The sequence below is a fragment of the Ceratotherium simum genome, chromosome 10 (assembly GCF_057802395.1).
Source record: "Ceratotherium simum simum isolate JZ-2026a chromosome 10, ASM5780239v1, whole genome shotgun sequence".
In the NCBI taxonomy this organism is placed as follows: Eukaryota; Metazoa; Chordata; class Mammalia; order Perissodactyla; family Rhinocerotidae; genus Ceratotherium; species Ceratotherium simum.
Window position 1 is genome coordinate 16821714 of NC_141909.1, and position 13932 is coordinate 16835645.

At 39.6% G+C, this 13932-nt stretch overlaps 1 protein-coding gene across 8 annotated transcripts in view; it reads right to left on the reverse strand.

The window, feature by feature from the left end:
• Positions 1–13932, reverse strand: part of GPC6 (glypican 6) — a 1052395-nt gene that overhangs the window by 19755 nt on the left and 1018708 nt on the right. For all 8 annotated transcript variants that reach the window (XM_004423108.3, XM_087435928.1, XM_087435930.1 and 5 more), the window contains one exon: positions 3015–3151. In XM_004423108.3, coding sequence (XP_004423165.1) covers positions 3015–3151 — 137 coding nt within the window. The remainder of the gene's footprint in view (positions 1–3014; positions 3152–13932) is intronic.

Below are 13932 nucleotides of genomic sequence, written 5' to 3' on the forward strand. Positions count from 1 at the left end.
GATTTCAGAAATGTTAAAATGTGAAATACGTCTGTTTTTGAATCAAGGAAATATGGTAAAGAGCTGGGGGTAGGATTCAGAAAATAATCAGGAGAAATGTGGGTGATGGAAGAAAAGCCTGATCAAACACTTAGATAGGATAAAAGGGCTACAGGAGTGGGTGTGAACCAAAGAATGTGGCTGAAGGAGTCTGATGGGTAAAATAGAAAGAGAGGAATAAATGTATGAGTTATCAGTGGCCTCATCCAACAGGCTTGAGTTTAAAAACTCCAGACTGTGATGATCTCTATCAATGCTAATAAGCATCTCTGTTCCATATCCATTGACACTTGTTGATAGATTTTTTTCCTAAATAAAGGTTCCGGTTCTTTTATTTCACATGGGTGATAAGAATAACTTTCTTTTGTTAAAAGAAGCATTCCTAAATATTTAAGAAGGGCTATTATCTGAAAATCCATACTTCAAAAGTAGGGGAAAAAATAGATTATCTGCATTACAAATGGATTTTTCAACTTACACAATAGTTTAGTGGAATTTCTTTAAATGAAAAACTTTTTTCCTGAGTTTCTGGATCAATTAATATTTGGATGAGAAGAGAGCTTTAATTAAATTTAATTCAACAAGTATTTATTGGTTATCTACTTACTATGCTATTAAATATAAGGTTATAATAATGTTAAGATTCCATTCCAGTGAAAGAATAAAAAAAAGAAACCAAAAGAAACTATGAAATTGTAATTTTTCAATGGGAACATAATTTGGGTCAATATTTGACAGCCTCATCTTTTTAATAATATGTGGGGTTAAATTCTGGAATGTGCCTGCAAAGGGTTTTATTGCATTAAACTTGATGATTTCCCTCACCTGCATAAAATCCTCCAATGGTTTCCCATTGACCTCAGGATAAAATTCAGATCTGTCCCTGGGTACTGATTCAGGTGCTTCCCTACCTATGTGGTCCTTTCTCAAACCTACAGTCTAATGGTATAACACTTGAAGTTCCAAAATCCAGTGTCCTCTCTGCAGCGGTTTGTCTTCCCATGTGTTGACATTGCCGTTGTAAATGTTGACATTTCATGTGTATAACATTGCCATCTTATTGCACTTAATTCACAGAGCCTGGCACAGTGCCTGGGACAGAGGGAGTGCTTAATAATATTGCTGATGGACTGATGGGCTGAATGAACAAATGTAGATCCATTAAATCTTTTATAGAGCTAAGGATCTGTTTCATTTGTTCTCCTAACCTGGGGAAGGCAGTATTTAGCTGTCATTTGTTTTAGAGGCAGGGTATTGAAGTGAAAAGAATAGTGGGCTAGGATTTGGCAGACTTCCAGCTTTCACCTTTGTTAGTTGGGTAACCTTGGACTAATTGTTTACCCTGTCTGGGCTCCTGATCTGCACAATGAGGAACGTGGCTGAACCATCCCAGTCTCCTCTAGTTCTAACTTCGATGATCTTCATCGCCCCCATTCATTTTCTTGATGGAGTGCTGTCCCCTCTCTAATCCCTGCCTGTAACTATTCTTTTTATTTCCTTTTGTAAGAAATTGCATATGTGCTAACATCCAGCGACCTGTGTGACTATCCATGGGAATGTAGTTCACAACACAGTTTTCATTTTAGCCAGGCCTGAAAGGTCAACACAGATGGGCAGCAGAGCAGCTTAAAAAATCACCCACTTCATTCATTAGGCCATCTGGTCATCCTTTACAGTGTCTCTCTGTACAGTCATTAGGAAAAGACACATTAGAAGCTATTAATTCACAGCTGAATTTGCTGGTCAAAGGTCTCCTTCCTAAAAGACTGGACACTAGTAAATTGCTAAGCATTTTTGAGGGGCATATTGTTGATATCATGAATTTCCTTCTGTACCCGCAAGATCTAAGATTTGGACATCGATATTTTGGGGCAACTTAAAATGATTACAGCTCTTTCTACAGCTGTCTTGTTTTCCCCTTGCTAAGCTCTCCCTAGTATGGTTAACAATATCGTTACCAATAGACGCTAAAAAATGCAACTTAGCAGTGTAAGAAGCAACACCTAGTGAGCACCTCACTTGCACCCCTGCTTACCTTCTGCAGTTTCTTCTGAACTTAATATCCATATATCTTCTTGTTCCCTTTTGATCACAGCTGCTTCATATGCTTGAAACCACCAATAAGGCTCTAGAATAGACCCCCTTTTAGCTGCTCCACCTGCTAGTCAATCCCCAAAGATTCCTTGAATCCAATTGCCCACCTGCTCTACCCACCTGCATCTCCACTGAGGAGGGCTCTGGCAGACTCCTCTCCTGGTGTCCTGCCCTGCTTGCCAACTCCCAGCCAGTACCCCTTCCAACTTCTCCACCCTATAAACACCCAGACCAAGTCCATTTCTGGACTGAATCAAGAAATTCGGAAATTCCATATCAAGTGGCAATAATTTGGGGCATCAGAGGAGAAAGATGAAAACAGAGCCATCTCTCATCAGGAGATTCCAATGGGACTTTCCAAGGCACAGGCCCTATGAGAACACTTCCTTGGTTGTCCCTCAGTCATTTTCTTTTTCTCTTACCCTTCCCATGAGCACTTCAAAAATTTTTTCTCTAAGGGTGAAAAAAATTAGAGTTGAATTTTCACTTCCTGTTTAACTTGTGATAAAAGAAAAAGCAAGCCGTGCAAATTTAACTGTGGATAAAAATAGCTCCGCTATCTTAAAGTCATTAAGTGAACATAAAAGGGCTCTTTGCGATCTCAGGATATCCGTAACCTGGCATCTGTCACCATTGCTCTGTTCTCATCCAGAGGCGAGGCATTCGGAACAAGGATTCCACAATTAATGGCACCTTGAGAGTAAGTGCTCCCAGGTGCCCATCAAACCTGTCGCTCTGAACAGCTGTCACTAAGTGATGACTTGTCCCTCCACCTTCCGTTGCTTTTTGTATAAACAGATCTGCAGAGTTGTGCCAGCAGAGCCTTCCAGGGCTGGACGTGCGAAGCCCCATTGTCCATATGAACAGCGAGTCACCCTCACCTGGCTTTGCTGTGCCCATTCCAGCATTCCTCGTCGTTGGACGTGCCCGCTGTCACGCTCTCATCCTTGCAGATGGTATAGGGTAACGCCGACCAGACCTTTTTTGAGAGCTTCAGTTTCTCTTTTATGTCTGTGACCTAATCAAGAAAGCAAGGAAAGAGAGTGAATATTCTCTGCAGGTGTTGTTCATTTCTGCACAAGGACACAATGCAGGTGAAGGTTAGAGAATCTCTGATAGGACTAGCACAAACTCTTCATCAGTTTTAAGAGAGAGACACTACACTGCAGGATTCATTGCCTAGGACAGCCTCCGTACCTCCTCCCTCAATCTTCCTCTAGCTTCTGGCAGAAAGTTCTCAGGTGGTTGGCTTTTTGTTTTCCATATTTTCTGTCCTCCCATCCTTGAATTAAAAACTTATGAAGCATCTCAACTGGCTTTGGGTCCCTCCCCAGCTGGGAGAAATAGGTGTTCCCTATTGCAAACACTCTAAATACGATCTTGAGAATTCATTTGTTTGAATGTCAGATAAATGCACCTAAACAATGCACCAAGAGATAAAAGCTTTTCTCAATGGTTTACTTGTTTCTGCAAGAAATGAATATTGTCACTAATTCAGCTGCTGGTAACCTCTGCTCTTGACCAATTAATGTGCCCATACAGCCCACACTTGGATGGTGAGCAACAACCCAAATCTGCTTAAAGATCTCTAGCAGCAGAGAGAGAAAAGTCATTCTAAATACAGGTAAGTGTAAAGTCCACATCCCCATAGATGGATGGGGGGAGAAGCTTAGTAACACCATCTTTAGTGTTTTCAGGCTCAGCGCTGACTTTTCACCTGTGGAAAGGGTAGAGAGAGGGACTCAGTACCATTTTTGTTCCAGAATTAACATTTAAGTTCATGCAGTCATAACCCTGATTTCCTATTCTGCCTACGTAAATGTTGGGAAAGTCTATGGATGGTTGAAATGCGTCTGATATAGGTTGAATTATGTCCCCCCACATTCATATGCTGAAGTCCTAACCTCCACTACCTCAGAATGTGACCTTATTTGGAGATAGGGGTTTTACAGAGGGAGGACAGTTAAAAGGAGGTCATTAGGGTAGGCCTTAATCCAATATGACTGGTGTTCTTATAAAAAGGGGAAATTTGGACACAGAAATACGCATAGAGGTAGGACAATGTGAAGAGACATAGGAAGAAGACATCCATCTACAAGCCAAGGAGAGAGACCTGGAAAATATCCTTTCCTCACAGCCCTCAGAAGAAACCAACCCTGCAGACACCTTGATCTTGGACTTCTAGCCTCCAGAACCGTGAGACAATAAATTTCTGTTGTTTAAGCCTCCCCATCTGTGGCACTTTGTTACAGCAGCCCTACTAAACCTATACAGCATCCTAGAAGGGAGAACCACTGGGACTTCATGGCACTGTTGTACATTGGAGATTAATGGCCTTTGGAAACAAAGTATTCTATGTTTACTGTGGATGGAGTATAGATTTGAGAAAAAATTCCAAAGATCTTTTGTCAGGTTTAAGAGTGAGCACAAAGAAATAAAAGATCTCTGACATTTTATTTTGTCCCCAGTCATGTTTCTCAGCAATTTCAGAATTATACAGTCTTTGGGCCCTTGCGTATCTGTGATTCTGATGACAGAGGCTTCAGTGCTGGGAAATGTCTGCTCATCCATAAAGTGCTGAAGATGACCAGAATGCTGAATTCGAGACCCCGATACATATCTTTGAATAGCATGATGTTACTTTTATTTTAGAGCATGAAAAAAACCCCATTAATAATGACATTCTAAGTAGGAGATTACACACAGCAAATGTTTAGGACAGCTTGAAACCTACACTCTATGATTCCCCCATTCCCGCTGATTTTGGTCCACAGGCTCCCTCCTGGCTCTCCTTCCAGCCAATCTGACGGGGTAAGGCATTTGCAATGAAAGCCGGTCCTTTTCTGCTCACTGCTCCGTATAGATGTATGTGTGTTGTTTGTTTTTTATTATTTTGTTTTAAAGATATATGGCTGTTTCTACACAGCCATAGATGGATGTACATTCTCTGTTTATCAATTATAAATAAACCAAAATCCGCAAAAGCCAACTAATAAATCTTGAAAGAATGATTGGTAGAAAAATCACCATTCTGCAACCATCATAGTAATAATTGATCTCAGCAAGTATCATCAAGAGATGCTGTTGTGGGTTGAATTGTGTCCCTCCCTAAGGATGTTGGAGTCCTAACCACAGTACCTGTGAATGTGGCCTTATTTGGATACAAGGTTGTTGCAGATGGTCAAGTTAAAATGGGTCATTGGAGGGGGCCTAATCCAATATGACTTTGTGCTTATAAAAAGGGGAAATTTGGACACAGAGACAGATACATGCAGGGAGAAGACCGCGTGAAGATGAAGGCAGAGATCAGGTGATGCATCTACAAGCCAAGGAACACCAAAGATGGCCAGCAAACCATCAGAAGCTTGGAGAGAGGCCTGGAACACATTCTCTCTCGCAGGCTCAGAAGGAACCAACCCTACTGACATCTTGATCTTAGACTTCTAGCCTCCCGACTGTGACACAATAAATTTCTGTTGTTGTAAGCCACCCAGCTGGTGGCACTTTGTGACAGCAGCTGTAGCAAACTAGTATACATGCAAAAAAAGTTGAGTGAAAGTTTGATGGGAAACAGGATATTTACACAATCTCAAAGTATACCCCCAGATTACTTATTATTACAAAAGGAAAACTGGTCACGTTTCAGTGCAGAAAATTGACAGGTCCCCCGGTTAACACAGTGATCAAAGTAACGGGACAAACTCATGTTCTGTACCTCTTAATGTGATACCACAGAAGGACATATCACTTATGTGGCCAAAATTCATAATCCAAATCCAGTCATGGGGACACATCAGACAAACCCAAACTGAGGGCTGTTCTACAAAACAACTGGGCTGTACTCCTGAAAAGATCAGTTGTAAAAGACAAAGAAAGGCTGAAGAGTTCTTCCACACTGAGAGAATAAAAGACACACCATCCAAATAGCCTACGGTTCTGGATTGGTGCTAGATCCAAAAAATAATTGCCATAAAGGACATTACTGAGATAGTTGGCAAAATTTGAACACTGACTCTATATAAGATAATAATATGGTATCAGTGTTAAATTTCCTGAATATAAACTCACACTGTGGTAATAAAGGAGAATGTCGTGTTCTTAGGTGATATACGCTGGAGTATTTGGAATTAAAGACTATGATTTCCACAACTTACTCTAGAATGGTTCAGGAATAATAAAAATAAATAATGATAATAATAAACACATAGCCATATAAAGAAAGAAAGCAAATGCAGCAAATTTTTAATAATTGGTGAATCTAGATGGAGGTATACATTTTTTCAAAAAATTCAATTTTCCAGTAAGTTTGAACTTTTTCAAACTAAAACACATCAAAAATAAAATCCCTCCCATTTGATTTGTTTGGCAGGGTGCCACTTTGGAGTCCCTAATCTCTAATCTGGCCCAGCCTCCTGAGGTCACTCATTCTGACTGTTCTCAAACACAAATCTCAATGAAGAAACAGGTGTCACATCTTCACAGCTAGTTCAGAGAGCAATCACCAGCTTCAGGACTGAAACACTGTCAGGTTTATTCTGTCCTATAACAAAGTACACTAGAAATGAGCATTCTCTTTTCTGCTTATTTCATACTAAAATCCCACCTTTATGTTATGGGAATCTGAACCAAATATATATGTATATTTTGAGACACAGAGAAAGAATAAAATTGCATGACCGTCCACAGTTATCTTCTCTTCTAACATTGAAAAATTGAGCTGTGTAGATTGTGCTGCTTGTTCTTTAAATGATACTCAGGCGTGTCTCATTAAAGCTGCATTCTCTGTCCCCCAACTCAGATTTAGATTCAAGTTTCTGTGTTCCACGGTGCCCTGCTCTTGATTCTAAGTGCTGATCACACCAAACTCTTATAATTGGCTTACTTTTCTGATTCTCTCTTAGACCACATGCTTCTTGAAGGCAGGACAGGGTTCTGATTTGTCTTTATCCTTAATGCTTAGTACAGGTCGGGTAACCAACCATCCCCGTTTAACCGGGACATAGTGGATTCTAGGATGCTGAATGTTCGGTGCTAAAACTGGAAAGTGCCGTGCAAACCAGGACCACTTGGTCACACAGATCTCAGCATACAGTAGGTGCTCAATAAATGGTGATTGAGAAAATGGGTTTAATTGTCCCATTCTATTACAAAGCCATGGAAAATATCACTAACACAAAATAGTTGGGGATCAGTTACACAATGTGCACTCATCTCAAAAGGGCTGGGAGGAGTAGTGGAGTCGTATGTGGCTAAGTGAGGAGTGTGTGGGTCCTGTCCAATGATTCACCACAGCACCTTCTATAATCAGGTCATGTTCCCCCTGGCATTTCAGTAGACAGGCATTTTCACTGTGCAATTGAAGGAGATAACAGCAAAGGAGCAGGGAGAGATGTAAACGTTGTTTTAATATTCTGCACAGAAACATTGGCCAACTCACTTCCAGACTGGGGTGGTGATGCAGACAGCTGAAGAAAATGGAGACTATTAGCCACCAGAGAGAAATACGCCTTTGATTCTAAAGAGTATCTCAATGATTGCAGCTTATTTTTCAGTATCAAGCAAATTTTTCAATTCTTACACCATTTAGAAATATTTTCTCATTTTCTTTTATTTTTATTTCTGAATAATATACGTGGTTATTTTGCTGGAGCTCCAGACCCGAGTTGTTTTTTTTTTCCTGGAAACTTAAGTGCACACAACAGTGAGCTAAGCTTTATGTTAGCAAGTACTCTTAGTAAAAATATATTATTGACAATAACAGTGAGTCCTAATCCATTAATAATGCAGAACTGATGGGAACAAAGACCTGGGATCAAATATGAAATTTACAACAATTTCCTTTCTTTGCTACCCAAATGAGCTATTCTAGGACAGATTAACTTTCTCCAATACTTGCAATTGTGTTTACCAATTGTCTAGTATTATGTTAGTAATACTGTAATATTAGTAATATCAGTAATACCTGAGTACTAAATATTTTTCATCTATGCTATTGAGAGATCCTGAAAGTTAAACAACAACTTCTGTTGTTTCATAGGAATCTGATCCAAATATACAATATTGGGGGTCACAGGGAAAACATGAGGCGTCTTTTAAAACTTATCTGGAGTTTATTCTGATTTCCAACAATTTCAACTACTGGCTTCAGTAAAGACATACACTCTTAGTTTAACATCTGTCAAAGGTCCATGAATACTTGATAATAGGAAGACAGTAGTACCATTTTCATTCCCACCCTTACAGAATTGTAGAATCAGACAAAAGAAGGAGGAAGCTGACAAGGTAGAGTGATTGCTAAAAACAAAATGATGAGCAAAATCAAAGAGCAGAGAGAAGGACGATCCAAATACTGTTGCCTGACAATTTCATTTAAGAAGAAATCCTGTCCCAAACTGGGAGGGAACAACTGGCCTTGTTTACTTCAAGGTAAAAGATTTAAAAAGGCAGGAAGACTATTTTAGATGAAAAGAAACTCCAAAACATAACAGCTAAATGCTATGCATGGACTTTAACTAAATCCTGGATTTGAAGATTAGGACACAGCTATAGGGAGAGTTTTGAGATAACTGGGGAATTTTGAATATAGCATAGACAGTAGATATTACTGAATCATTGTTAACGTTTCTTAAGTGCAATCATGGTATTGTGGTCACATAGGAGACTGTCTTTGCTTTTAGGAGATTCATGATGAGATATTTAGGGATAAAGTGCTATTTTGGCTTTTACTTACTTGAAAATAGCAAGAAAGTCAACCATTATTTAGTCTACGTGAGGGGTATATGGATGTTCACTTATTATTTTTTTCAACCATTTCAGTATCGTTTGAAAAAGTTAAAAATAATGAAAAGTTGGGAAAAGAAATGAAACTTTATTGTCAGGGCACATGGCTTTTAAGAGCTTTGCCAGATTCTGCATGGGGCAGTAATTGATTCAACGTACCTGGGGGCTAACTGTGAGCTCTCATTGAGCTAAGGCACTCACATTCTTTCTTCACAACTCTGTGCTGAAGCATTGTCATTACACCCTTTTGCAACTGGGAAATGGGGGCTTCGTGAAAAAATTTGCCATGAATCTAGAAAATGGTTGACATGAGATTCAAATTCAAATTCAAATGTGGACTTCAGAATCACTACTCCTAACCACTAGGCTTAATAGGGACATTGCCTATAGCCATGGTCTCCAGAGCATGTGTGCTGAGTTGGTAGTGGAGGTATGTGTACATCCCTGGGGTGTGCAAGATGATTCAATGTGATTCAGGATGAAAACATTAGAACTTCTATTTCTATTTTTTAAATATAAAAATATAAGAAGACTCAAGCTTTCCTAACATTTAATCTAGCTATAGATTGATATGCCTCTTAATCAGTTTATATGGTGATGGCCATTTCTTAAAGATCCTGTGGAAAGAGTAAGATTTCCAGAGTGGAAAGGGCTCACAGTGGCATCTCCCTCTTCCCTTATTAGCTTGCTGCTGCAGTATTGAAATCTATCACAGTTCATATGTGCCGGTTAAATGCATTTATGGATTAGATTATGTAGTTTTCACTAACCCATTAAATGGATGAGTGACTTAAAATGATTTTTGCAAAGAAACTTGGAATTTCTTTCATTTCAAACAGTGCAAGCACAGGTGAACAACAATAAAATGGCAGGCATGATATTTCTCGTACTCTTGATACATCGGCAGGATTACAAAGTAAAAATAATAAAAATTCTTTATTTCATTCTTCAAAAGTTTCTAATTTTTTCATAACTTTCTCAAGGTATAGAATATATATTAGTTCGGTAGTGTGTACATATAATTTATGCATGAATACTTGTAAATATGCTAGGTGTCTATGATTCTTTTTTTTTTTTTTTTTTTTTTACTAATAAAATATTTTATTTATTTCATTGTAGTCAGGCAAACTTTCATAAGTGGAATCCATAGACATAATTTTCGGGTGGAACTGATATCTTTACTTTAGATGCTTCCTTTCTGCCTGTAAAATACAGTATGGGAAGGAAAAAAAAACCCATATTTCCAATCAAAACAAGTTAGTCCAAATAAGCTAACTAACATTTATAAAGTAATTCTCATCCTTATAAATTGCCTTCTTGCAGGAAACAGACCTTATCCTGACTTTTAATATTTCAATGCACCGATCTTGGTGGATGGAGAATGGACCAGGATGTACGGTGACATCAGTGACACCCGCCCCAGACTGGGCCCCAGAAGACCATCGCTACATCACGGTCTCAGGGTGCTTTCTGGAGTACCAGTACATAGAAGTGGCTCATAGTTCCCTGCAGATTGTCCTCGCAGTAAGTGTTGACAGCCAACCACTCCTTCTAGTGCTTCCGGAATTGCTTTATTTCTGTGCAAACTCAGTGCATAAATGGAATCTGCGGGTAAAGTATGGCTATTTGCTTTTTCCTAATTAATGCCACTTTTAGTAAGGATTTGTCAGGCTAAACCAGGCCATGCCCTGGACTGAGTGTGCTGATTTTCTTTGGCAATCAGTAAATAGACTGGCATCTTCAGCATTTTATGTAAGAAATCCAACCAATCTAGGTTTGATTACTTGGCTTTTGGTAGAGTTTTCCAAAGATTCTGGAAGGAAGATCAGAGAGTTTTCACAACTAACCTGTTACAATGCCCAATTTGTAAGATTTCAATAGATATTTTCTCCCTCAACGCTTCTTTCTGGCTGTGCTGCTAGTCCTGGAATTCTCCATTTGCCCTATCTACTTCTTCCTAGATTTCCCTAAGGAACCATCCATCACCTTCTATCGCCTCTCACTTTTTCAAAACAATTCAGCTTTTCTATAAATTCTACTTCTAAACTATCATGCCCCTATTTTGCACAGTATTATGCTGATAAAGATTTCTCCCTCTACCAGGAGTCAGTAAGAGATAAATAACTCCTTTGTGTTTGTGTATTTGTAAAACATATTGTATAATATATGCCTATGTGATTTTTTGCTGATAGAGATGTGAGATCAAAAAAATTCGGAGTTCACTCGTCTATAGCACAGGCACTGACACAGTACACTCGAATCAGTGACTTAGCAAGCAAAAATATTCGGTGAAATCAGTTTACTGAGATAGGGAAGCATATTACAATTTAGAAAAAGTTCCAACACATTGGTTAAATCAGAAAAAAGGCTTTTGTTGTTAACATTCATTCATTAAACACTCCTTCTGTGCCTTCTATAAGTCAAGTTTTATGCTACGCTCTGGGGAAACAAATACGGCCAGTACATAGTCGCTGCCCTTGAAGGTTCCAGTTTTCTTGTCTAGGGGGCAAACAGACATGGAAAGAGTATGGGTAAGCAAAGGGCTATGGGAGCACTGGTATCAGTGTGCCTGGAAATTTCCTTTCTGGGGAAAACCACTTTCCCTCCCAAGCAAATAAGGCTTTGCTGGTATTTGCTCTTTTGAGACTGCTGAGCTCTGCCATGGGGATGATCAGAAAGGTGGGTAATTAGTCACTTCTACCCAGAGGGATTCAAAACAAAGAATGCATCATAGCCTCCCTAGTTGTCACCCCCAACAACGGGATGATTTCATCCAGGCAGGTGTCATTGCTTTTAGCCGCCACTCTGGTCTTCAGCTCTTCCTTTCGCTAAGGAGCACCTGTGCTTTCCAGACTCCCGGGGAATTTCTGCTCCACAGCAGCGCTGCGCGTGTCCCGGGTGCTTGAGAAATTGCAATCGTCGAATGAATAAATACATGAACAGCACTGCCGAATATCTGCTAAGGGAAGTAAGATTTCAAAAATGATCGATTATCTGCCAGCTACTGCCTTCTGAACTTTCCCGTGGAGAGTAAGGAAGACACGGGCAAATTCTGCAGGCCTTCCAAAAACAGTGCTTTCCCTTGACCTGATTATCCCCTGAACGCGAGGGGGATCTCAGATGATCCCCCCCAATCCTCTAATTAGGATTCTAGTCTCCTGTCATCTTGACTGTCATTCCAGGTGTAATTTGCACAGAGATGATGGAAGGGCCTTGGAGATCTCAAAAGCAATCTTGGCTTGGGGAAAAACCATGAGAATTTAACTAAAAATGGAATGAATCCCATCTGAACATTCTTTGCAATCCTTATAAAGACATACCATTTCCAATATCTTCCCTTTGATTTTCTAAGCAAGTGACCTGTTAAATTCTGATTTGGGGTGTTTTTGAACTGTTATTACCTTTGTCTCCTATGTGGATCCATTGATGGGGCATATGTGATCTCCTCCAAGAGACTTTGCCCACGGCTGTCTATCTGCCTACCTGAGGCCCCAAGTCCATCTACCCTGGACCTTTTATTTCCTCTGGATCTTCCCTGTGAAGTGTGAGAAGTGAACTGTGAGAAGGCCACCTGCTGTCCTCCCTCAATCATGCCTGGACCAGAAGTCACTGCACTGGATACCTGTTGTGTGCACCTGGCCGGATGCCCTATTTGCTCATGACTTCAGAAAGATTCCAATGTGCCTATTTCATCTGTATGAAAACATAATGTAAATAATATATACCATATCTTTAGAAAAAAGATGGTTAATATTTAAAGGGCTATACACTAAATAATACATATTGAGGGGAAAAAAAAACAATGTGAATATTTTATAGGCTGAAGGTCATTTGTTAGCTTTGGAAAACAATCTATTTAAAGAAACAAAGGCAGCCTCATTTTTACCTCAGAGACAAGGCCACTTGACTTGGTCAAGTTAAGGGAAATTCACGATACATAACACCATTTTTGCAACCTGAGAGTTTAATAATCCAGTTTTGGAGACAGTGATCTCATTCACTTTTACTCTAGAGAAGAATGACTTTTCTTATAGCACCAAGTCGTTAATTCACTGTGTAAACCTACATTAGAATTCCAGGTGTACGTCCTCCTTAAGTGATCAAAGGACTGGGAATGTACCTGTTCACAACTTCTCTCATTCACTTGAAAACACACAGATAGTCTGGAGGAGAGTGTTTAAATTTCCGACGTCTCGGAGGGAATAATAATTTTTCTGATGTGGCCAAACATCTATAAAAGCAATCCTCCTGATATTCTGAAGAAGCAGAGGTTACTAACGCCATTTAGCACAACCAGGAGGCTGAAGACACACGACATGCTTCATCTGCTTGCTCGATTTGTTGAAGCCCGAACTTAAGACCATTCTTCCGATATAACTTTCAGCATCCTATTCATTAGAACATCAATTTTTCATTTATTTTGAGATTGTGAAACTCTTTGATGTCATTTTTCACGTCTCAGATTGTCCCTGTCTACAGTGTAACGTTTGTGTAGGTTCTGGAATGGGTGGAGAAATCACTTGTAACATGTTTCCTTTCAGGAAACTTCTAAATAAGTCTTGGGGATGACAGCAGTTTGCCAGTGAACCCAAAGCCAACTTTGGCCACACAACACACCCAATGCTCAAGTCAGTACACAACCTAAAACCAGCCTCACAGTCTCGGCTGTCTTAGACCTTCCCAGAGAATTCAGTAATAAGTTCTAGTCTATTGCCATGTGACATATTTTTTACCCTGTGATATAGGACTTTTCACATTACTCCCCAAGGAGACAAATACACATGTGTTTCATAGGAAAAACTAAGAAGGATGAAAAAACCAGTAGGAAGTGAGAGAATGCTTGAAGTTTTAAAAAGACAGCCCTTAGTTTTGCTGAGTTTCTCAGGGGATTGGGAATTGGATGAAAAATTTAAAATGTGTGCGTCATCCCCTCTGGCTTCAGGTGTGGAGTTTCTTGGCTACATGATGACACTGTATTAAGGGCATGACGCTAAAAAGAGAGATGGGGTCCTTTTCTGG